We start from the raw sequence: 25,059 nt of genomic DNA, 5'->3' as shown, positions 1-25,059 counted from the left end.
CCTCCCAGTGAGGACAGGGCTCCCAGGCCTGTGAAAGTCAGAAGCCCAGGGTTTCTGCTGAAAACCTGCTCCCATCTGGCAGGGGCTTGCCCTCCTGAGCGTGAGACCTAGCAGTGCCTCTGGGCTCTGCAGAGACTGCTGAGAGATGACCCAGGAGGGCAGGCTGGGGGAAGCCCAAAGGTGGACAAGAGGACAGTTCTGCCTGTGTGCATGCACAGCCTGCCCCGTGCTAACGTCAGGGGTGGGGCTGCGCTCAAGTCCCTAACGAGGGAGAATGGATTGGATCTAGGGCAGTGCTTTTGAAACTTGGCTGAACATAAGATTAGAATCACCTGGGGGAGCTTTGCAGCATCCTGGTTCGCAGTTCAAGCCCCAGACTATTTCTCTTGGCATCTCTAGGGGCAGGACCCAGGCAGGAGTATTTTTCCAAGCTCTCTCAGATGATCTCAGTTTGTAGTCCAGGTTAAGAAGTAGTATGGTGACCGATGAGCTAAGTCCTGAGGATAGAAATGCATTTTCTTGAATGTGCTGTGGAGAGGAGGTAGGGGAGTTATCACCTGCCCAGGCAGGGGGACTCCAGTAGTCATAGTCCAACCTCCTCATTTTACAGAGAAGCAGGCAGGCAAAGCAATCAAAGATTCTTCGAGGATCTCAAGACAGTACTGGCAGAGCTGAGCTGAGCCTGGGTTTTTAGGCGCTGCGCCGACATCCTAGCACACCAAAGCCTCCAGCCATTGATCTGGCCTGCCTGCCTTCTTCTCAAATGTGATCCATACTCCAGATAGATATCAGAGCAAATCTGAGAAAAGAGATAAGCAACCACAAGTTAACAAAGTCCGCTTTGCAACAGCCCAGCTCTGGTCTTCGAGGAGACGGGTGTGGCCCTGCTGCCTTTCGTCCAGTATCTGCTCCTTCCCTGGGAGAGACAAAGCTCAGGCGAGCTGGGCTGGCTGCTGGTGCAGGTATCAGGGTGGCACCACTGGGCCCTTGCCAATACCTTGCTTGTAAACTACAGCTGCCCTCCGAGCCACACCCTGGTCACCTGACCCGGGGGGAGAGGCAGTGAGGAAAATACCAAGAATTCCTTCTCTCTGCCCTGCATACTCCTTTTTAGACAGGAAGATGGAGAAGGCCTGAGCCTCCCTCCCCCTGTCAGCTTCCACTAGGGCAGCCCCTGCATATTAGAATCACTTCTGGAGCTTTTTAAAAGCTGTGCCAGGTCAACAGAATATCTGCAGTTGGGGACCAGGCATAGCATTTATTTAACCTCCAAGGGGATCTACTGGGCAGCCTGTACCGAGAGCCACTGCCCATTGTCTTGCTTCATGTTCACGCTGGGTGGGGGCTGGGAGGGAGTTGGACTAGAGTTCAGAGAAGCTGCCATCTAACACCTCCTGGCCTCAGCCTCACCTGGGGAGGTACTGGCGGCTGCCAGGGGTGATGGGGGGGAAGTGGTGAAGACAGGATGGGACCAGTGGTGGCATTTCTTTCCCTCAGCAGCCCTGCCCAACTTGCTTGGTTGGACGAGAAACTGGCCAGGGTGGCTGTGAGCCTCTGAGGGGCAGAGGCCAGGAGAGATGGGGCTTCTGAGGGATGGGGTGAGGCATCTTGGGCTTGCCTGTTTCCCTCTGCCCCTGACTGCCAGCCATCAGGTGGCCAGGGAACATCTCTAGAACCACAGTCCCTTCCTCCATGTGGCCTGAGGGAGCTGGTGGATCAGGCTGAAAATCGACAGTTTTCTCTGTTAAAATGGGGAAATGGGAAGAGTTGGCAGTTGTGAAGAAGGTTAGGGACAGTGTTCTCACCCTTTCCTGTCTTCCAGGCACAGGGCTTGAAATCCCTAGTCCTTCTCTACTGCTTGTCCAGGACATGCCAGCCCATCTGCTTCAGCTTTGGGGGTGAGCAGCTTTGCTCCTGGGTCTCAGATCTCTGCAGGGTCTTGTTCCTGACGGACACACGTGTGAATCACAATATTGATTGCAGATACATTTATCCAGTGCTTACTGAGTCCTAGGTTCTTTTCATGTGTGCAGAGTAGGTGTTATTTTACAGACAGAGAAAGTAAGGCTGAGAGGCTGAGTTATTTACCCAGAGGCTTGCTGCCAGCCATCGAGAGACCCCTCTGATTCTAATCCAGGTTGGTTCCACCTTTTCCATGAGCACAGGTCTGCATTTGGAAGATGGCCCTGTGGCTTCCTAGATAGAGCTAAACCTGAGCTGCAGAGGCCCTGCTGCCAATGGGATTGATTGAGTGCCCTCAGAGAGGAGGGGCTTTGGGATTCAGTAAGGAAAGTGGTCAGCTGGAAGTAGATGTGCAATTTCTATTGACTCTTCTGTTCCTTTGCCTGCTCTCGGTACATCTACTGCCCTCGTCGAGTTTCCCAAGGGGACAGGCCTCCCTGCAGGAAGGACAGTCCCAGTCACCTGAGGGACCTCTCCCACTCCACTGCTGATTACTCTCCCATCTTGAACCCTCTCCTCTGGGCTCTTGTCTGCCTCCCTCACCTTGCCCCTTCCCCAGCTCCTGCCCCCTGCCCTCTCCTCTCAACCTGGTGATCCCCACCTCTGCAACCCAAGACCAGTTGGAGGCTGGTGGTTTCAGCAGCCCCTGTGAGCCCCGCCGCCGCTGGGGTCTGTGCCTCTCCTTCCTGTCCTCTTGCTCTTCAGGCTTCCACCTTGTTTAACTGATGAATTTAGTGAAAAGCCAACTGCAGAACGATGCTGGAAGTGGTTGGGGATGGAGGGGCACTAGAGGACAAGTTAGTTGAGGCCAGGGAATATACCCTTATTTATTTAAATATATTTATTCACTCATTCAGTAAATATTTGTTGAATAGCTACTGTGTGCTAGGCAGTGTTCTAAGTTTGGGGAATACATCAGTGAAAAACAAAACAAATAAAAGGCCCTGTCCCCATGAAGCTGGCACTCTAGGGGAGTCTCTGCATGTCTGTGGATATTGCCTGGTAGGCCGTTTCACTTGTACCTAGAAGCTCACCTGCATGCCTTTCACCCCTGTCTCTAGATAGTGCAGAGGTTAGAAGCCACCTGGGCCCTCATCCCAGCTCCACAACTAACTAGCTCTGTGACCTTGGGCAAATGCTTCTGTAAGATGGGGGTAGTAATACTTTAAACTAAAATACAGTAAACTTTAGAGGGTACTGGCATTTTGTGAGATAAGTAAAGTGCTTGGATTTAGGTGCTTGTCTTCATAAGTGCTTAAATATCAATGTATTATTTATGAAATAAGAATGAATAGCCATGCCCACACCCCTTACAAGGTTGCTGGGAAGGGAGGTGAGAGGAATGATAAGTTTCTTTCTGTACTACCAAGCACACGCACATAAGAGGGTCAGCTCTATTTTCCCTTCCAGGGCCCAATTTTACCATCCCTCCGCAGGGCCAAGTGAGCTTTGACACAGTGAATTAAGAATTGATTGCTGGGAGTGGTGGCTCATGCCTGTAATCCCAGCACTTTGGGAGCCCGAGGCAGGTGGATCACCGGAGGTCAGGAGTTTGAGACCAGCCTGACCGACATGGAGAAACCCCGTCTCTACTAAAAATACAAAATTAGCTGGGCGTGGTGGCACCTGCCTGTAATCCCAGCTACTCGGGAGGCTGAGGCAGGAGAATTGCTTAAACCCGGGAGGCTGAGGTTGCAGTGAGCTGAGATCACGCCACTGTACTCTAGCCTGGGCAACAGAGTGAGACTCTCATCGCAAAAAAAAAAAAAAAGAAGAAAAAAGAATTGATGCAGCTGGGAATGGTAAAGGAGGGTTGGCCCATGAACCCATGAACCCATTAACCCATTAACCCATGAACCACTGACAATCCAGGAGTCTAGCAGAGGCTGGAATGGAGGAAGACTGTTAAGGCTGTATCCTGCAGAGCAAGAAAGAGTCCTGTGATCCTAAAGTGATGGCAGCTGTGGAGCTGGAGGCAGGGCCGGGAGTAGCTCTATGGGTGCCAGATAGCTGTGATCCCAACAGGCTAACATCTTGACTTTGGTTTCCCTTACCCCACCCCATAAAGGGGAAGCCCCCACCTTGCCCTGCCTGCCCATGTCTGAAGGTGGGTGGCATGTCCCAAAGCCCCAATCTAGATCCCTCTCTCCAGGAAGGGGATGCCCCACCACTGCCAAGGGAAGCCTCAGATCCTTGGGGGATGAGGGGACGTCTGGGAGTCAAGATTACTCAGTCAGCACAGTGAGCACCTGGGAAGGTGGGGTCGGGGCAGCTGGACATCTGAAGCTCTGGGCAAGGGCACACATGGCTATTTCCTCACTGGAGCAACAGAATGAGAGCTGGTCAGAGTGGCTGGACTGGTTTTAGGGCACTGTTTTTTCAGCTGGTGGGAAGTGGGTGGGAGTATGCACAGGCCTCTTTCCTGTGGCCTTTATGGGGACAGGAGATAGAACAGCAATTAGGATCCAGATGGGCCTGGGTTCTAGTCTTGGCTTCACTGTTTTTAGCACTTTCTTAACCTCTGTAAGCCTCAAATCCTCAGTTGCAAAATGGAAAAAAATTATAGTATCTTCCCAGCAAGAATCTGTCCTCTCTAAATGAGCTAAAGGCACATAAAATGCTTCACCCAACTCTTGGCACATAGGAAGCCCTCCGTAAATCACAGCTGCTTTATGGTGACAGTGATGGAGACAGGGAACTCTACTCCGTTCCCAAACAAGAGCTGGGCCTGGGCTTTGTGCAGGCTCCCCTTTTCCCATTACTCTCCAGGCTTGTATGGAAAATGAAAATATTGTCTCGTGTGAATTTGGGAGCCAAGTTAAAGAATCCAGCCAGTGAACAGGGGCCGCCTCCTCCCGCGAAAGCTGTTTCCCTAACCCCGAGGACGGGACGCCTTGTCTGACAGGGTGTTTACCTGGCTCTCCCATGTCCCTTCCCCTAACCCAGTGATGGCCTTAGTCCTGGGTCAGCTTTTCTGTTCTGGGAGACCAATTAAAGCCCCCTCCTCTTCCTGCATAATCCCAGCCATGATCAGTGAGGTATCCACAGATACACACAGTGGGAATAGGGAGCTAGCACCCCAAATTCACATCCAGACCTCAGCTCCCTGAGCCCGGCTTTCCTCCTCTGCCAAGTGATGCCTGGCAGAATGACAGGAAGAGCCAGTTAGGTAACGTGTGTAAAAGCCCCGGCGAGGGGTGTCTGACATACAGCAGCACTAGCACCGCTTCTCTCCACCAGCACTTGGGTGGAGCTGAGCTGATTCCCAGGCCAGCTGCTTGGGAACCACAGCAGAGGAGGCAACAGCAAGGGGCAGTGGGGCAGCCCAGGGGCAGGCAGACCCAGGCAGAGGGAGGCAGGGAGGCTTGAACTTGCAGACTTGAAACCAGACAGTCTACAACCTAGCCCAGTTCTGCCAGGTAACCAACCTCTCTCCGCCCAGTGGGTGTAATTGCCACCACTGGGTCTTTGCAAGGAATGAGTAGTGCTTGCAGCCCCGGGGAGTTAGGGGCTCTCTCCAGTGCCTCCTTTGCCCGCCCCTTGTTGGGCAACCACAGAGGGATACTAGAAGTCATGGGGAAAGCACATAATGCTGTGGCTGCCTGATAAGCCAGGGCCTGAGGCTGCCAGCTGGTCCCCAAAGGGCACACCGTCAGTGGGGCGAAGGGTAGAAAGCCCAGCTCTTCCACCTCTCCCCACTCCCAAACTTAATGCCTTCTTCAGTTACCCTGTTTTGCCAGTTCTTTTGTTTGATGTCTCCTTAGCACTTACTAAATGATTCCCAAATCACAGGTTACCTTTGGCACTAGCATTTCCCAGGGGGAGCATTTTTGGCCTTGTGGGCGTGGTTGTCCTGTGAATTGCAGGGCATTTAGCATCTCTAGCCCCTTGCCTTCTCAGTGCCAGAGCATCTCCCATCACCCATTAGAATAAACATAAGAGGAGGGCAAGGATTCCGTCCGTTCACTGCAGTATACTCACTGCCTAGAACAGTGCCTGGTACATGCAACATTCCTCCTTAGAAAGCATTTCCAGACACTTCCAAAAGGCACTACCACACCAGTGGAGAACCCCTGTTCCAGACATACCTTCCACAACACCCGTGATGGATGCTGGCTACCCTGGTCTAAATACTTTGCGTTATCAGAAATTGATTACTACAAGGAGTAGCCCTTTGTAGACTCATTATCCAAAACAGCCACCCCATCTCCCCCTTGGACTTTGGCCTGTTGGTTAGCATATCATGTGAAGTCTGACACCCAGAATGAAACAAGGTGCCCCATATATGGCCTGACCCTGCAAGCAACAGTAGGCTTGTTACCTCCCAGCCCTGGATAGACCTGGAGTTGACATAGCCTGAGATTGCATTTACTTTTCTTGTGACAGCAGGACAGTAGGATTACTGTTTGTTGATCCATGGTCAGCTAATATCCAGGGACTTTTCCCTTCAATCCTCTACCAGTCTTTTCCAATCCAAAGTATAAGACTTAAACATTTAAGTGGATACTTGTATGTTGTTGATTTTGGCCCCTATATCCAGCCAGATGATTTTGAATCTTGATACTGCCATTGCTATGTGTTAGCTATCTTCCCATCCCATCCTTATCCCCAATTTTGCATCCACTGCACATTGGATTAGTAAACCATCTCTGTCCTCACTGTGCTATGGTTTAAAATATTGAAGAAAGCCAGGCCTTAAGCATGATGGTGGAGACTCAGTCTGAGTTGATAACGATCAATACCTCCTAGGGTTGTTTATCTGCCTTTGAATGGACCCAATTAATCCTGGCTCCACTGACATTTCTGTGTCTTGTCCACATGAATTTCTTTAAGCCCATCTGTTAGCTGCCTTGCTGATATCTAGATGGATTACATTCCACAGAACTTCAAGGCTTTGCAACCCTTTGAAAAGGAGATGCACTTAGCTGAGCATGACTTGTTCTGGGTGAATCTGTGCTGGTTTCTAGTGCCCACCACTTCCTCTTCTGCATGTTCCAAACATTCTGCTCTCCCCATTTTGAAGTTTGCAAGAGTTCAGGTTTGTTTTCTGAATTTCTAGAATCCACTCTTTTCCTTTTTGTGAAAAATGGGAACAGCTTGTCTTCTGACATCTTTCCTGTTCCCCATGATTCCATGGGGATGACCAGAGGTAGTGCTGCAGCCTCGCCTGTGGTCAGTGATTCAATTATCATTTCAAGATGTTCTTGTATGTTCTTATATACTCTTTTCTTGTAGGCCGGTCCCATTCAAGATCGATATCTGAGGTAACAAAGGTAGATGCCAAAGGAGAGCTGGGTGGTTCCGCTTTCTCTGCCATCCGTTTAACATTAACATGGCCCTGGTACTTCCTCATTCTCTTGCTCCAAACAGATTTGATGTTTTCAGAAACCCATTGGATGGTCCTTAGTATTTGTTTTAGCTCTCCTGTTGGCCTGTTAGTATCTAAATGTCCTTTAGCCATTTCACATTGAAATGGTCTGGCCAGCTAGACAGAGAGCTCTCTGAGGGCAGGGGCTGCCTTGGCCAGAGTTTGATGCGATGGTCCCCACTTTCCACTATGATGCTGCACAGCCTTCATAGCCTCGGAGATGCTGTGAAATGCCGGAGGAGGCAGCGCAGTGAGCTGTGTGGTTTGATGGTCTGACAGACAAGCGTGCCATCATGGAAAATTATTTGCAGAGTGTGCAGATCCATTTACACAGGCCGGCTGCTGCTTCTGCAAATTACACTTTCCTTCAGAACAACCCACCCATGCCCTTTTTTCCCCACCAAACCTCAGTCATGCCCTGGGTAGGTTAGAAACAAGGTTTTTTTTTGTCTCCCTCTGTTTCCATCCCTCACTCTTCTGTCTCTTCTCTCTCAGTCCTTGTCTTGGTTTTTATAGGCAGTTTGGCTGAATGCCTAGCTTCTGGTCTGCATGGCCTACCCATCTGCAGGCCCTCCGTGGGGACAGGACTTGAGCCCCAGATTTAGAGTCCCTTCTTATATGACTTCTGGGGTCCAGGCCCTGCCAGCTGATAAAGCCCCACAGATAGGTTGGAGCCAGTGGTGATGGCAGAGTTAGGGCCTAGTCAGATGGAAACAGGTTTGCAGCTGTCAGTATTGTAGGAGTAGATAAGTTCCCCACACCTCTGCCCCACCGCTCCTCGCACTCTCCAGGGGGACATCCCATCCCCAGGTGGCCTCTCACCTGCTATCCACAGTTACTGGAAGCTCTTTGGGGATTGATAGCACAGTTATGAGTCACCCTGAAATGTACTCACCCTCTGATCTGTCCCTTCCCAGACAGTTGCTCAGCCCAGGGCAGAGAGAGAAAGGGCTACGGGGAAGGGAGGGAAGTGAGAGCCCATAGGGGAGAGGGTACATTAGAGTCCTAGGCTGGGGGAAAGGAGGACCTGCTGATTTGCATGCCCTCCAAGGACAAGTCAACAGGGCACTGAGCTGATCTGAGCAGGTATCCTACAGTAGGCTGAAGGGTATATGGGGGGCCCCTCCCCAGCCAACCCTGAACAAGGACCTGGTCTCTGCAGGTAGAACACCCTCCATGGAGGGCTGGGTGGGGCACAGGGGACCTTCTTGTGTGTGTCTGCCTCACATGTGCTTTTTTTGAGAGGCAGAATTAATCTAGTGCAGTGGTTCTCAAAGTGTGGTCCCTGTCCACAGCATCACCTGGGAACGTGTTTAGAAATGTTCCTTCTAGACCTCCTAAATCAGAAACTCAGGGTAGTAGGGGCCAGCAGTCTGTTGAGCAAGAATTCCAGGTGATCCTGGTGCATGCTAGTAAGTTGGAGAAGCATTGACTCAGTGAAAGAATGAACTTTGGAGCCAGATTGCCTGGGTTCATATCTTTACCTTGGGTAAATCAGGTAACCTCTCTGATCCTCTATACAATGTTTCATCTGTAACATGGAGACACTGCCACCTTCTTCTTGTGATGACTAAATGAGAATGCTTACAAGGAGTTTAGTGCAGTTCTGTCATTCAGCATCTGTTAAGTGTGGCCTCAGCTCTGACCTTTACTGTTTCTCATTTTAGGTGGTATCTGATGCTGCAGGACAGGGTGTGGCCATCACAGGGAACCAGACCTTCAACAACTGGAACTGGCCCAATGCAATGATTTTTGCAGCGACCGTCATTACCACCATTGGTAAGTCTTCTGGGACCTGTAGGACACCTACATCCATGCCCTAGCTCCTCAGAACCTTTCTAGAAACCCAGCTCTGGTCACTCAGCCCTGTTGGGGGTACAATCAGATCAGTTGCAGGCTATTCTTTTGATACTTTCTGAGGGATTTATTAAGTCCTTGGTAGCTGATCATACCTGGGAAGGTTTCCATGAGTCTCGACCTGGGCTCTTTGAGCAGAAACAATGACACAGCCTCATGGCCAGAGCCGTGCAAGAGATTAACCAGACTGCTCATTGCAGAAACCCAGATCATGACTACTTACCAAGCTGGGTGTCTGTTTCAGTTCTCAGGCTGCATAGCCAACCGGTCCAGAAGTTTGGCTCAGAACGCAGCTTCTTCTCTTTCAGCATTCTGTGAGGTTGACTGGGCTCAGCTGGCTGGTTCTTGCTTGGGCTCCCAATGCAGTGGCAGTCAAACAACGGCTGGGCTGGAGTCTTCTGAAAGCCAAACTCATCTGATGGCCCAGATGGCTCCTCCCATCACAGATTTGACAGTTGATGCTGGCTGTTGGCTGGGAGCTCAGCTGGGGATGAAAACACAAGGCCTCCGCATGTGTTTGGGAACCAAGGCGAAAAGCAGCAGGCTTCTTAGACCTCACCTGTCCAGCGTCTCTTCCGCTGCCTAGACTGCTTCTATTGTCAAGCCACTAAAGCCCAGATTCCAAGGGAAGAGGATTAGACGACACCTTGATGTGAGCAGTTGCATAAGAAGGGAGGAAATGGAGGACGGCTATCTTTGGAGACCATCTACCACAGTGCTTCTGGGGAATCTACACAGAGAGCATGTCTTATAACTTGCACAGTGGTACCATATAGACTAGTGGAAGACCTGTTGACCAGGCTTAGTCCCTGCCTTCAGGGAGCTCCTTGTATGATGGAGGAGATACAGCTCATGTCATCATAATTGCTTTATCAATGATCATGATCAGAGTATGATCAAGGGAAATATCATTACTTAAGTACTGGCAATAGATCAATATCAATTTATCTTAGAGAACGGGCTGTGTGTGTGTTGGAAGCAAGGCCCACTGGTTTGACCACCCCTCCTGTTTTTGGCCTCACTCTCTCCTTCCTCAGGATATGGCAATGTGGCTCCCAAGACCCCTGCCGGTCGCCTCTTCTGCGTCTTCTATGGTCTCTTCGGGGTGCCGCTCTGCCTGACGTGGATCAGTGCTCTGGGCAAGTTCTTCGGGGGACGTGCCAAGAGACTAGGGCAGTTCCTTACCAAGAGAGGCGTGAGTCTGGTATGTCCCCTACCCTGGGTGTTGGGCAGAGATGGGGGAACCATGACAGGTGAGGGGAGGACAGGAGGCCTCTAGGAATTGGACCAAGGGTGTAAGGACAGATGGCAAGAGGATAGTTTCAGAGCTCCTTGCCCTCCTGGGTCAGGTGGGGTACCCAGCTAGCCTCTCCTCTAGCTGCCTCCCTGGCCCTCTGGGTGCCTTTGCTGGGTTTCCAAGTCTCCACTATTCTCTGACTTGGCCTCCTGCTCCCCATCAGCGGAAGGCGCAGATCACGTGCACAGTCATCTTCATCGTGTGGGGCGTCCTAGTCCACCTGGTGATCCCACCCTTCGTATTCATGGTGACCGAGGGGTGGAACTACATCGAGGGCCTCTACTACTCCTTCATCACCATCTCCACCATCGGCTTCGGTGACTTTGTGGCCGGTGAGTCCCTGCCTCTGCCTCCCACCTTTTTCTGCTTCTTTGGTTTCAGTGCAACAGACCTATGTTGGGGGTGCCCTAGGTAGGGTTCCATGTTCTGGGCACTTCTCTTACCCAGTGGGATTCTCAACCCACTCTGCCATTTGCAAGAGGAAACTAAGACCCAGAGTAATGACAAAAAACTCTTTTCTCTCTGGTTCCCTTTCTCAGACATGGCCTTTTTCCTCCTCCTTTCCTCTCTGCTCAGTCTCTGATCTCCTCTCCCTCAGTTCTCCCATGACTCCTGAGCTTGGCTTCATGGGGGACTTGCAAGTAGGGCCTTCTGCCTGCATGGTTGGTACCTGCTACCCAGGGAGCCCCTGAGCCCACCAGCACCCCCTCCACGCCCTCAGCAGCCTTTCATCTTTCACAAGAGTGGAGGGAGGTGTCCTGAAGGCATGGCTCAGAGGCCTGGGGCTTTGTTCCTGCTATAGCAGCTTAAAGACAAGGGAGGCCTTCTCCCCAGCTGCCCTGCCCCCAGCCCTGACACTCCCTCCTACTCCTCCCCTGCTTAATCCAGGGAAGTGATGAGGTTCTTTGGCCCCTTTGTCTGAAGGCCTGTTACCAGCTGGCCCCAGCCACACATGTACTTGTGTTTGTGGCCTGCACAGCATCTTGGTTCTTAATCTTCTTGACACCCTGTTTGACCCTGTTGACCCAGCACCCCAGTGACCTCAACTTCTGCTCCAGAGGCCTCTGTTCTGTACCCCCTCCCTTTTGCCCAGAGGGCAGTGGGAGGCCACTAGCCTTGTGCTTGATGTATGTGGCATCTGGGAGCAGTTGGCTGAGTTGGGGGAGGAACAGGAAAGAGAGGCACAAACACTCCCCTGACCCTGCCAAGTCCGGGCCTGCTGTCCTGGGCAGTACATGTGGACAAGGCACAACCCTGCCATTGTCCAGCCCTTGAGGCCCAGAGCAGGCTAAGGAGGTGCCTCTGGTATTAGGGAAATACAGATGTACACTTAGCCATACTTTCTCAGCACCAGCAAGACACCAAACCCTGCCTCAGCTTTCTCATCTGTAAAATTAGTAAAAATAATAATTACTATTCATGAGTGTTGAGGGTAGGGCCTGGCTATGTCAGTGTGTGCCCTCATTACTGTCATCATGAAACTCTGCTTGTGATTGAGAGCCTTGAGCAGGATTAACAGGACCACTCAGGGCACCTGCTATCTGAGCCCGGTCGTGGGAGGAGAACTGACCGGGCTACAGCACCTGAAGGAACCTCTAGTCTGATGAGAGAGGTAGCCCCCTTCCTCCAGGTCCCTTCTGTAAGTTGCTCTTGTATCTAGTCGAGGGGGCAAATGGAATACAGGACAACATGCCTGTACATGTAGTCGTCAACGACATTTCAAATAATCCTGGAGTGTAGGGGAACCTTCAGAGCTGTAGGGGGTAAGCCAAGAAGGCTCCCTGCAGCAGGAGGGGGATGTGGAGCAGACAGAGCCCTCCTCCAGGTCAAGGGAGAGCTGATCTGAGGAAGTCAGGGAGGCAGACCAGACCTTCAATGAAAATAAAAATGGTTCAGTGTTTCTTGCCACAGTGGGTGCTTCCTGGGTCATCTCAACCTAACCACCAGCCTTGTTTGTAATCCACCAGTGTGAGTCTAGCCCCAGCTTGGAGGGTGCTGGGGGCTCCCTTGTGTAATATCCATCCATTCCGTTTTTAAGTGAACTGTATCATATACGCAGAACAGCTGGGGATGGTAGAATTAACAGAAAGGCAAATACTCATGAACTGTTTCTTGACCTGTGTGTCGGTTACATTGCCAGTCCCCCAAAGCCCCTTTAGCTTCCTTCAAAGAGTCACTGTCTTGACTTTTTTTTTTTTTTTTTTTTTTTTTTGTTTTGAGACGGAGTCTCTGTCTGCTGCCCAGGCTAGAGTGGCAGTGGTGTGATCTTGGCTCACTGCAACCTCTGCCTCCCGGGTTCAAGCAATTCTCCTGCTTCAGCCTCCTGAGTAGCTGGCCCGCCACCATACCTGGCTAATTTTTGTATTGTTAGTGGAGCTGGGGTTTTACCATGTTGGTCAGACTGGTTTCGAACTCCTGACCTCAAGTGATCCACCTGCCTTGACCTCCCAAAGTGCTGGGATTGCAGGCGTGAGCCACCATGCCTGGCCTGTCTTGACGTTTCTAGTTGAGGAAACCGAGACTCAGAGACAGGCTGGAGACGGGGATGGGGTCATGAATGATGGCAGGCCCAAGCCCTTGAGGAAGATGGGATAGTCCAGGGTCTAGAACAGGCCCCTTTCTATCCCACTGCACCCCCGTCCTGTGCTCTGGCCTGACCCCTGCTCAGATCACACAGCATTGGCCATTGCACATTTCCCGGGCCCTGCTAACTCTTCCTGACCTCTGGACTGCCTGTCCGCTCAGGTGTGAACCCCAGCGCCAACTATCACGCCCTGTACCGCTACTTCGTGGAGCTCTGGATCTACTTGGGGCTGGCCTGGCTGTCCCTTTTTGTCAACTGGAAGGTCAGCATGTTTGTGGAAGTCCATAAAGCCATTAAGAAGCGGCGGCGGCGACGGAAGGAGTCCTTTGAGAGCTCCCCACACTCCCGGAAGGCCCTGCAGGTGAAGGGAAGCACAGCCTCCAAGGACGTCAACATCTTCAGCTTTCTTTCCAAGAAGGAAGAGACCTACAACGACCTCATCAAGCAGATCGGGAAGAAGGCCATGAAGACAAGCGGGGGTGGGGAGACGGGCCCGGGCCCAGGGCTGGGGCCTCAAGGCGGTGGGCTCCCAGCACTGCCCCCTTCCCTGGTGCCCCTGGTAGTCTACTCCAAGAACCGGGTGCCCACCTTGGAAGAGGTGTCACAGACTCTGAGGAGCAAAGGCCACGTATCAAGGTCCCCAGATGAGGAGGCTGTGGCACGGGCCCCTGAAGACAGCTCCCCTGCCCCCGAGGTGTTCATGAACCAGCTGGACCGCATCAGCGAGGAATGCGAGCCATGGGACGCCCAGGACTACCACCCACTCATCTTCCAGGACGCCAGCATCACCTTCGTGAACACGGAGGCTGGCCTCTCAGACGAGGAGACCTCCAAGTCCTCGCTAGAGGACAACTTGGCAGGGGAGGAGAGCCCCCAGCAGGGGGCTGAAGCCAAGGCGCCCCTGAACATGGGCGAGTTCCCCTCCTCCGACGAGTCCACCTTCACCAGCACTGAGTCTGAGCTCTCTGTGCCTTACGAACAGCTGATGAATGAGTACAACAAGGCTAACAGCCCCAAGGGCACATGAGGCAGGGCCGGCTCCCCACCCCACCTTTGATGGCCTCTTCCCCCCTCACCCTAGGGTGTCCCGAGATGACCGGGACGCCTGGCCCCTGGTGGGGGGGCAGCCTCGGAACTGGGAGTGGGGGGCCAGGGGCCTTCCTAACCTTCCATCATCCCCAGCTAGATGTATGCCCGGGACAGGGCCTCTGTTCTCCAGCTGAACCATACCCTGGCTGTGGGGGCATCTGTCCTGAGCTTGGCTGGTGTATCTCACAATGCAAAGACATGCTGGCTGGCGGGACAGGTGGGCAGGACTGACCCTGAGGAGGCCTTGCCTGCAGGGTCTTTGCCCCACCATTTGGTGGAGTATCACACGGTTCTCTGGGGTCCGGGGCCTCAGCTGTTTAAGTTTACCGGTATTACTGAGCTCGGCATTTGGAGAGGGAGCTCTGAAGTGTCTGGGGAGGTACCGCTGTGCGTGGGGTCAGGTGTTTCGGTACCACAGCAGGAGCAGGGCCCGCCCCCATCCCAGCTGTGGGCCTGCCGGTCAGGTCGGGCACCTACTACAAACCGTAGTGGGGTGGAGGCTGCTGGAGGTGGGAGTGAGGAGATGAGGGCAGGGTCTCAAACAGTCCTGACTCACAGGGCCTGGAAACAAGTCCTATGTGGGCCTGGGGCCTGGGGTCCTCATCCTCCTTGTTGGTCTACTCAGGCCCAGCCCAGAGCCGTGTTCCCTGTCTCAGGTCAAGCAGTGGCAGACGCAAGGCTTTCTGTGGGCCCCCGAGTGGTAGGAGGGAGAGTAGCAGAGCATGGGTTATTGGAAGCCGGGACTGCTAGGGCTGGTGGCCAGGGAGCTGCAAGAGTGAGGCTCAGCTCTGGCTGGTTCTGCCCTTACCCCTCCTGCCCGCCGGAGAACTGCACACCCTGCCTGCTGGCCCCAGGACCTGCACTCCCAATCCTGCTGTCTTCTCCTTCCCTGTGCCCTGAACAAGGACCTCACTGCCCGCCTTCCCCTCCCACCAGCCCCCTTGGGCCAGGCAGGGTGAGGCCAAATTGCTCTTGGCCCACAAATGGGCGATGGTCAGATATGTGAATCAAGCTCCTTTCTCTAGCTAGTGTTTGATGTGCACGTGTGTGTGCACAGTGCGTTTGTGCACACACACACCTGTGCACTCGTGTGTGTTTAAGAAAGGAAAGGATTTGGGCTGGGGAGCAAAAGATAATGTGAAACTGTTGGTGGACTCTCTGGTGAGGGGTGGGCAGAACTTGCTGCTACTAGAGTTCTTGGGTTCTCCATGATGTTCACCCTGGGGCTGGCCCACTGTGTCCTGAATGTTTCTGTTATTTTTTGTTTTATTTTTTAAACAAACTGCTGTTTTTATGTACCTGGAATCTGTTGTTGGCTTCAGAGCCAGTGGTTAAAGAGCAGGGTCCCAAGGATTGGGAGGTCCAGTGTCTGCCCTCCTGCCCTGCAACTCAATTGGGCCTTTTTCGGTGACCTCATCCAAGGCCATGATGTCAAGGGCCATGTCCCCAAGCAGAGGTGGAGAAGGGGACACTGAGGTGAGCAAAAGCCGGAAGGGGCATCCACTGCGGGTGACTGGAGGCCGGACAGGAAGCAAGTCATCAGAGCCGCCCAGCTCCCTTCACTCTCTGCCTTCTGCCCCACTACTGTGGGGCAGTGGGGCCAGAGCCCACCTCCCCAACATGTGAAGACAGTGATGGGCACGTGCCCACACCCCCACTTCTCTAGCCGTTTGCAGAGGCTGCCACCCAGCAGGGGCCTGAAAAGGAACAGCCTCGTATTTTTCTGTGAAATGTTTTAATGAACCCATGTTGTTGCTGGTTGTCCTGGCATCGCGCACACTGTATGTACATACTGGCAATGATGTCAAATGTAATTTATTTTAACATTTTTACAATAAAACATGAGGTGGACAGGCCAGTTTGGTGTGTGCTGTGTGTGGGTCAGGTTAGAGAGGGGTTGGCTTCTGGCCTCTGAGCAGCAGGGGAGCCTGGGCGCATCCACAGAAGATAGAGAGGACTCAGGACAGACTGATAAGAGGATTGGATGGTCTGGAGGGGAGAAAAGAATGAAAAGAGATGAAGAGAGCGGGGAGAGGCAGGCCTCTGTGGGGAGGAAAGGACGCGGGAGGAACATTGCAGTAGAGGTTTGAGAATCAGGAAGGAGTGGGAGGAGCAAGGGGAGAAGCGGGGTGATCATGGCAAACGCATGTCACTCACCACTTTGTCAGGCACTAAATGCTTGCACTGAATAATACGTGAGTGGACTCATTTGACCTGGCAAGAACCCTGAGAGGGCATCAGTACATCTCCATTTTATAGACGAGGAAACAGGCACAGAGAAGTTGCCTTGTGCAAAATCTCAGTAAAAATGGTGAGACTAGATTCAAACCCAGGCAGCCCAGCTCCTGTCCCCTCTACCACTGTGATGAGATGAAAAAGACTACCTGTGGTTTTGTGGCACACCCAACATCTCTGGAAAGGGCTCCTGTCTCCAGGTAGGTGGACCAGAGAACTTGAGCGAAGCTCAAGCCTTCTCAACTCAAGGGGTGGGCAGGAGATGTAGAGCCTGAGCGTGGGCACTGTGGACTGGAAAGAATGTGAAGGAAGAATGGAGCCAGGCTCAGCTGGGCATCTGTCTCCATCTATCTAAAGGGAGGCTTTGTCAGGCTTCAGCTGTTTGGGGACTGGCCCCTTCTATGACCATTTCAGGGCTCAGCACCAGAAAGGATGATTTCTGAGTTCATTGGAAAAAAAAAAAAAAGTATGATTTCCGGAGTGAACCACATTTTTCATGAGGGCATGGATGTGTTTACAAAGGATTATATGTATTTACCAGCCAATTCTGCAACGACACCATCCCTCCCTCTGCCAACATCACTCCCTCTTGCCCTCTTTCTGCTCCCCCCCACCCCTCTCCTGCCCCCATCACACACAGGTCCAAGGTTCTCCGGTTTTGCTTTAATCACATTCAGCCTCAAGGCAATAACAGTTCCATAACACTGTAAGCCCCACCTTTATTCAGCACTTGGCCTGTTCACAAACCCCATTGACAAACATAGCCCAGGTTATTTGGCCCATCTACAGTTGAGACGAGATCCTGGGGAGCATGACTTCCTAAGGGCACCCAGCTGGACTGAGGCACAGTTTTGAAGAACTGTGTTCACAGATGATAAAGCACAGACCCAAGATTGGGTGGAAGTGTGGCCTTGGGTCACTGTGGCCAGGGTTAGTCTGGAGCTTTCTGAGTAAGAGATGGGAGGTAGGGCAGCAGCTAGAGCAAAGGGTGGGGCCCAGGAGGCCTCAAGTTCCCCAGGGGTCATGAGCAGGGGAGGGGTACCATGTGGAGGCATGGGGAACATTCCATCACAGTCTGGGGAGCTATAGGGTGGATGGGAGTGGGGCCGGTGGAGGAGGCTGGCGAGTGGCGGAGGAGTGGCAGATGGGTGGGAAGTCACTGGAGATAACACTAGCAGGGAAATCCTTCTGTTGAAGTCATTGATGTTTTGTTGTTGTTTTTTGAGACCGAGTTTCACTCTTCCCCAGGCTGGAGTGCAGTGGCATGATCTCAGCTCACTGCAACCTCCACCTCCCAGTTCAAGTGATTCTCCTGCCTTAGCTCCCGAGTAGCTGGGACTACAAGCGTGAGCCACCACGCCCAGCTAAATTTTGTATTTTTTAATAGAGACAGGGTTTCACTATGTTAGCCAGGCTAGTCTTGAACACCTGACCTCAGGTGATCCGCCCACCTCGGCCTCCCAAAGTGCTGGGATTACAGGCGTGAGCCACTGTGCCCGGCCGTCATTGCTGTATTTCTAATGCAGGGCAGAGATAATTGGATTGGTGAGATCTGGCGACTTGCTGGGGTCCTCGTGGAGGCAGCACTCCTCCTTTCATAGGCCCCAGGGCTCCATTCCCAGCAGGCTTCTCCGCTGTCCTAGTAAACCAGCACCTGCTCTCCACCAGCACCACCTGGGCTCTCCATTATTTGTTCCACTAATGTTTACTGAGCACCTATGTATCATTATCCTCATTTTACAATGAGGAAATTGAGGCAAATATAGGATTTTTTCCAAGCTGAAACAACTATTAACTGGCAGCAAAGCAGCTTCCCTGACTTGCATTCTCATTCCTCATTCTACCCTCTAAGTTTCTGATCTGACAGGGGAGACATCTTCGGAGAACCCAGAGTCTGATGGAGGTGAGAGACAGCGTCTCCCTTCAAGGAGTCTAATCTGACGAGGAGGAGAGCACAGAAAGACCCTCAGGGTCCCAGCTGGGCTTCTTATCTCCTGCATGATCCTGGAGGAGGCATTTAGCTCCCTGCCAGAGGTGATGAAGAGAAACCAGGATGTTTGGGTTTCACCTCCTGACTGGAAAGAGCCAGGCAAGGTAATCAGTAGCCACCATTGCATCTGAAGCTCTCATAAGTCTGGGGTAGAGTGGTGGGGAAGGACAGGCAAGCTGGGCTGCACAGCTCTGGGTGGGGCCTCCAGAAATGAGGCCCCTGAGGTTTGGTCTCAGCTCTGCCATTCATCTCTCCATTCTTGAAATAACAGGTTCCCAGTTTCCAAATTCATGCACAACTGGTCTAGGAACCAATGACAACTCGTGAATTGTCAGGATGTATTTAACAGTGAAAACCCCTCCCTAAGATCTCTGTCCCGTCTATCCATCATGGCCCCATCACCAGGGTCCAGGCCACCTGGCCCCTCACCTGGATCTCCCACAACAGCATAGGGCCTGGCACCTGGTAGGGGGTCCACAGATATTTGTTGAATGAATGAATGAGCCCCATCTGCTGGTCTCCCTGCCTCTAATACTGACTCCCTTTCTACCTGGCCATTACTGTAGCCAGCAGCCTAAACTCAAACCTGACCCATTTCTTTTCTGTTTTAAACTCCTCAGGGGCTCCCCATTGCTCTTCCACCCCCTCCCCCCTTCCCCACCTCTCTCTTCAGCCTCCTCTCCTTTCCCACCTCTCTGGGCTCCAGCCACTTTGCTGTTGCTGTTTCCTCTGCCCTGATGCCCTTCCTCTCTCTCTCCTGGGTAAGTCCTGAGACCTAGTGGGATTAGATATGGACATCACCTTCTCTGGGAAGACTTCCACAATTACCTGTAGCCCTCCCGGATTCTGGGCCAGGTGCTCCTCCTCTGTGTTCCAGAGCCCCTTCCTCAGCAAGCTGCCTCTATCCCACCGAGCTGCTCTGATGTTGTTCCAGCTCCCTGCCTCCTGGTCTTATGCCTCCTCCCCTGACTGGGAGCCGCTAAAGGGCACAGGGAGTAGCTTGTCCACCTTCAGATTCCTGGGAGCCCAGTGTGGAGAGGGGCCCAGCTTTTCCATGTTTACTAAATGGAGGGTAAATGAACTAGAGGCCTGGCCCCTCCTACTGGTAATTCAGTCCCTCTCTTCCTGGGGCAGAGGCCAAATCAGGGGGCAAGGCTTGTTCCAGAAGGGCGAGTCCCCACAAGGCCAGGTGGATGATCTTGAGGGCCCTTGTCGCAGGCTGAGTTGGCCTAGTGAGTCACCTTATCTTGTGCCAAGTCACTTGAATCTGCAGGGCAGTACTGGAATATAGCACACCTTATTTCTCCCCACCCCAGGGAGCACTGTCATTGGCACCCCCTTTTCCACTTGCCCCATCTCCCCCTCTTACTGTTCCCAAGTGATTCCGGGAGCTGGGCCTCCCAACCCAGCAGCTCCCCAGTCCCCACGGTTCCCTCAGGATTACCTCTGCTCCCAGCAACCCTGCACACCGGGCCCAGCCTCTCAGTTCATAAAGCCCTTTCACACCCATTCCTGGGTGGGATTACGCAACAGCAGGGAGCCAGGTGCAATATTTTACAGGCCTCAATTTAAGGGCCTTTTCCAAATGAGGTAATAAATGTTTTGGTTTGATTTTCCAGGAAAACAAGGCCTAAGGCTAGAACTGGGAGATGGTCAGAAGAAGTAGCAGAAAGGGATGTAGATGTAAACATGGGGAAAGAGGAAAAGGTCATACATGTTCATTTTAGAGCTGTTTCAACTGTGGGCAACTGGGGCTTAATCTCACTAGACCTCCCCTGAAAAACCTGTAGAATACACCTCAGATTTGTCCATCTGAAGGACAGGGACCTTCTGCATTTATCCACCAATTCCACCCTTGTTGGTTAAGGATGGCCCCAGGGAAATTCATCCCCACCCTCCTTTCATACATGTGGATGCAACAGGCGGTATTTTCAAAAGATGACTGCGACAATATCTCCCCACTCACATTCTCATCTGCAAAATGAACTGGCCACTCCCCAACAGGAAGCAGAGTCTATTCCCTTTGAATGTGGGCTGCCCCCAGGACTGTTTTAGTCAATGGAATATGGCAGTGATTCCTGTGATTTCTGAACCCATGTGTGTGTGTGTGGGGGGGGGGTGTGTGTTTTATTTTTTTGTTTGTTTGTTTTTTGAGACAGAGTCTCACTCTGTTGCCCAGGCTGGAGTGCAATGGCACGATCTCGGCTCACTGCAAGCTCCGCCTCCCGGATTCACACCATTCTGCCTCAGCCTCCCGAGTAGCTGGGACTACAGGCACCCACCACCATGCCCAGCTAATTTTTGTATTTTTAGTAGAGACAGGGTTTCACCGTGTTAGCCAGGATGCTCTTGATCTCCTGACCTCATGATCCACCCACCTCGGCCTCCCAAAGTGTTGGGATTACAGGTGTGAGCCACTGCACATGGCCGAACCCACATGTTAAGGCCTGGCAGCCTCCACTTTGGTGCTCTGGTGGAAGCCAGCTGCAATGTAAGAAATCCAAGTACCTTGAGACTCACACTGTGAAGAAGCCCAAACTCGCCCATGGAGATGGCACATGGAGAGAGAATTGGCCCCACTGAGATTCCATCTTGAACACTGCAGGCCCAGCTGATGCCATACAGAGTGGAGCCCAGCCAGCCCGCAGATTGCAGAATCATGAGCAAAATAAATGGTTGTTTTCATAATTCTGAAAGCCTGGGAGTGGTTTGTTACACAGCAATAGATAACTGGAACACTGGCTGGGCTTGCCCTGAGCTATGTGACCTTTGCCGGGCTTTGGAGAAAGCTTGGAGGTAGAAAGGTAGAGAGACACCTGGGCACCCTGAGGTGGCACTACAGCAGCAGTGAAATGCCAAGTGGGCTGAGGGATTGGGCCACCTGGCACAAATAGTATCTCCTACCTGGAGACTAAAACTCTTTGCCCTCGAACACAATAATTGGCAGAGCTGAGACCAAATGTCACTAGGTCTTCTAACTCTTCACCCGGGGCTCTTTTCCTTATGCAACATCAAAGTTCGTACCTTCCAGATATCAAAGCCCATTCTACTTTAGGGTCTCTAGTTCTCCCTGCTATGTTTAAAGAGCCTGGGGTCTGCTACTATCCAGCTGCACGACCTTAATGGCCATATCCATCATTGACAGGATGCTTATAGGCACTGCCCAGGATACTTTATGCATATGATCTCATGTAATCCCACAACAGTGTTATTACCCGATTTGGAAGCTGAGGCTCACAGTGGTTATACAACAGCTAGAGGTGGAGTCTGGGTTCTAACTTAAGGATCCAGGGCCTGTGCTATTAACTACAATGTAAGCCGGCCAGGGCAAAACTCTCCTGCTCAAGGACAAGAGTGTACAGAGAGGGTGTCCTGGCTGCAGTTCCAGCCACTCCCCAGAGTCTGCCCTCCTCATCTCCAAGACCAGTGAGGTGGACCAACCAGCCCTGCAGGGACTACCCAAGAATCACCAGGGGATTCCTGGGCTCCACCTTGGGAAGATTCTGATTCAGAAGCTCTGGGGTAAAGCCCAGAAATACCCAGGTTCTGGGAACACCTGGCTGGAGATCTCAAACAAAGGTCAGGTCTCTCCGAGCTTCCCGCATCCCTGCCAATCCATCCCCACCTGTTTTCATTCTGCATTGAAATCTGTGTTGACATCAATAATGTAAAATTTCCTCCTCCTTCTTTGATTCCTTCACCTGCAGCTCTGGCCAGCTGAGCTGCTCCGTTTTAGGTGTTGACATCACACATTATTTAACTCAGATGACCTGTATTTGTTGAGTCTCTCGAAGGTTGCCTAGAACACCTGATGCTGGTGACTGAGGGCAAATGAACAGCTACCTGGCAGTCAGGCCTGGAGCAGCCAGACACCTGCCTCTTTCTATCAGCTCAGATTCCCACCCTTAACAGTTCACTCCAGGGGAAATTTTCTGACCCAGTGGCCTGGAGCCCATTTATACCAGCTCACGGGAGCTGGTGGTTAACTTTTTGGAAATTTTGCAAGCTGGTTGTTAAACCACAGCCACTACTAAAAAAAAAATTAAAAAATTAAATTATATGAATGCAATTAGATGGTATTAAGAACAAAGGTCATAAGTATGTAAAATTCATCACTTCCTAGCTATTTTGCATCTTACTATTATTCATGCTTTTGAGGTGATTTTTCATCTTCTACAGGTATATGCAAATACTATATAATGATATGCTATTGTGTTTCTCTTTCCAACTTGACGTTTTGTGACACCATATTGGTAGCTAAAAATTGCCCATAGGACAAGCATTTACACCGTGGAAATGGACAAACACTACCAATTAGGGATCTCTGCTCTCCAGAGAACCAGATGTTAAACATTCATCAGCACATCACTGCACTGACCTCTGGAATGATTTGCAGCCTGGGAAGGGCAGGGGAGAGTGAGATTTTGTCCATCCTGGAAAGGAAGAAGCAGTCTCTGGATTTCAGGGAGAATGTAATTCATGAAGTTGTCACTTGCACTCCCTTGAGTGCCTCAGACCATTGCTGATTAGGGATGAAGATTCGAGGCCCATAGAAGCTAACTGCAGGGGTGATGAGCGGGCAGTCTATGTGTACTTGCCCCCTGAATGTACATAGAAGCTCTTAGGTCATGGTCCAAACTGGAGGCTTAAAGGGACTTCTGTCTTCAGCTGGAGTTCTGAGACTGCCGAGAGCCTAGTCCAGGAGCTGTCTTGCCCTCTGCTGAACTGCACTGCAGCTTCAGACAAGTCTCTATGTCCTGGGTCTCTTTATAGTTAAAGGGGAGACCCTCTCAGCAAAGACTAGGTCCTGGCAACTGGATGAAAGCTATTGAGTGCGTCAGATTCAGACTAAGGCTTTGCAAAGATCACACCACTGAGCAGAAACACACAGCCTGACACATAGGATACTGTGACTGAGGCAAGGAGGGAACACAGAAGGGAATCTAAGGTCTTCTAGAAATTCCCTGCCCTCGAGTGAAGAGGAAGGGATGACTCCACACAGGATGTCCATGGCCCCAGTCAGAAGTGGCTACTACAGAGGTCCAGGGCCCCTCGGTCTCACCCCACAAGCCAGTCATAGTACAGCCCCGTCCCATCAGGGCAGGCATCATCCTGCAGACCATCAAGCCTGCTCTGGGCATTTGAGCCACATGTGGTGCTCTCCCTCTAACAATTATGGCTCTTAATTGAGCACTTACTTTTTGACAGGCTCTGTGCCTGGCACTGTACAAGGGGACCCCGGGAAAAGGTTCCTCTTTCTTTTGTTCTCTTCCACTCTCATACTTGTGTGTGTGTGTGTGTGTGTGTGTGTGTGTGTGTGTGTCTGTGTATGTGTCTGTGTTTGTGGCAGGAGGTGGAGGAAGGCATTGTGAAGGGTTGGAATCAGGGATCCTTAATGACCCACACAGAACTGCAGTGCGTTACTAGTTCAGGTTCTCCAAGAAGCAGATGCCATGACTGGATTAAACCAGAGAGGACTGCATTGAGGGAAACACCTATGAGAGGCTGGGAACGCTGCCTGACCACCATGCAAGTTCTATCCCAGTGCCTATGAAGGTTGGAGCTTAGGTGGAAGCAGTCTAGACTGCCAGGCAGGCTAAGGAAAGTTAGGCAAGGCTGCTGGGGAGTCCTAGAGCCAAAGTCGTCTCAGACATGTCTCCTGGGAATTGACCTGCCTTGCTATTCCTGCTGCACTCCGTTCCTGGCAGGGAGCAGCCCACAGTCTGGGCACAAACTTGGCGATGGATTGGAGGCCACAGGGGAGACACCTTTCAGTGCCAGGACTTTCAAGGGGATGCTGGCCCCTCTCCTAGGTTTCCTTGAGATTTCCTGCTGTATCCTGATCACACGCTCTCTTCTTTCCTTGAGCTCGTGAAAGTGGTCACTGTGGAAAGTGTCCTCACTGTATCATCCCCAACTCTCAGCCCCAGAGACCCTGACCTACTGTCCAGGAGAGGCACCCCAAGATATGCATAAGAAGTCTTTTCTTCAAGTGTCTCCTCCACTGGGTGGCCTGATTCTACACTAACCGTCTAGAAAGATTCACTTGGTAGTCCTCGCCCTCCCAGATTTTCTTGTCTGCTCTTCTCTGCCTGGCAGGTAACTTCACACTTGCGGCTGCTAACTTGTTCTCTAGATGTTTTATGGGTGTCTGTCCCATCTTCCCAGTGAGAGGGGAGGGGAGGGGTTGTTCTTGGACTGCCTCAAATTCCAGGCTTGGCCCTTTCCTAGCTGCATGACTCAGGCAAGTCACTCCACCTACCCGAGCCTCTATTTCTTCATTGGAAAAATGGGGATTCTAACGTACCTCAAGGGTGAGAGCGATGGCACCTCATTTCAAATACCTTCCCAGGCCCTCTCATTGGTCTATCTTGTTTCAGGTTTCCTCTCCTAGTTATCTTTGCCAAGGTGGGTCACATAGTTCAAAGACAGCCACCTAGGCTGGCCCGTCTTCAGCAGGGATTGTGGGTAGGGAAAGCATCTCAAATATATCTACCACACTCACCATCTTCTCTCCCTCCCACTCCACATTCATTCATGGATGCCTTCAACAAATATTTACCAAGTATCTTCAGAAACAGCACTGAGAGTTTGAAGGCAGAGGAACTAGGCCTAGACTTGTGACTTTGGGGAAGGCATTGCCCCTCATGGGCCTCAGTATCCTCTGTAACATGATG

At 51.8% G+C, this 25,059-nt stretch overlaps 1 protein-coding gene across 1 annotated transcript in view; it reads left to right on the top strand.

Moving 5' to 3' along the window:
* Positions 1–16,015, top strand: part of KCNK5 (potassium two pore domain channel subfamily K member 5) — a 40,572-nt gene extending 24,557 nt beyond the window's left edge. Inside the window, exons 2-5 of the mRNA XM_003818876.5 lie at positions 8,998–9,109; positions 10,225–10,391; positions 10,648–10,816; positions 13,230–16,015. Coding sequence (XP_003818924.3) covers positions 8,998–9,109; positions 10,225–10,391; positions 10,648–10,816; positions 13,230–14,095 — 1,314 coding nt within the window. The 3' untranslated portion in view covers positions 14,096–16,015. The remainder of the gene's footprint in view (positions 1–8,997; positions 9,110–10,224; positions 10,392–10,647; positions 10,817–13,229) is intronic.
* The last annotated feature ends 9,044 nt before the right edge of the window (positions 16,016–25,059 follow it).

Source organism: Pan paniscus, chromosome 5 (assembly GCF_029289425.2).
Source record: "Pan paniscus chromosome 5, NHGRI_mPanPan1-v2.0_pri, whole genome shotgun sequence".
Taxonomy (NCBI): Eukaryota; Metazoa; Chordata; class Mammalia; order Primates; family Hominidae; genus Pan; species Pan paniscus.
Note: the sequence above shows the minus strand (reverse complement) of the source record. Positions and strands in the feature narration are given on the sequence as shown.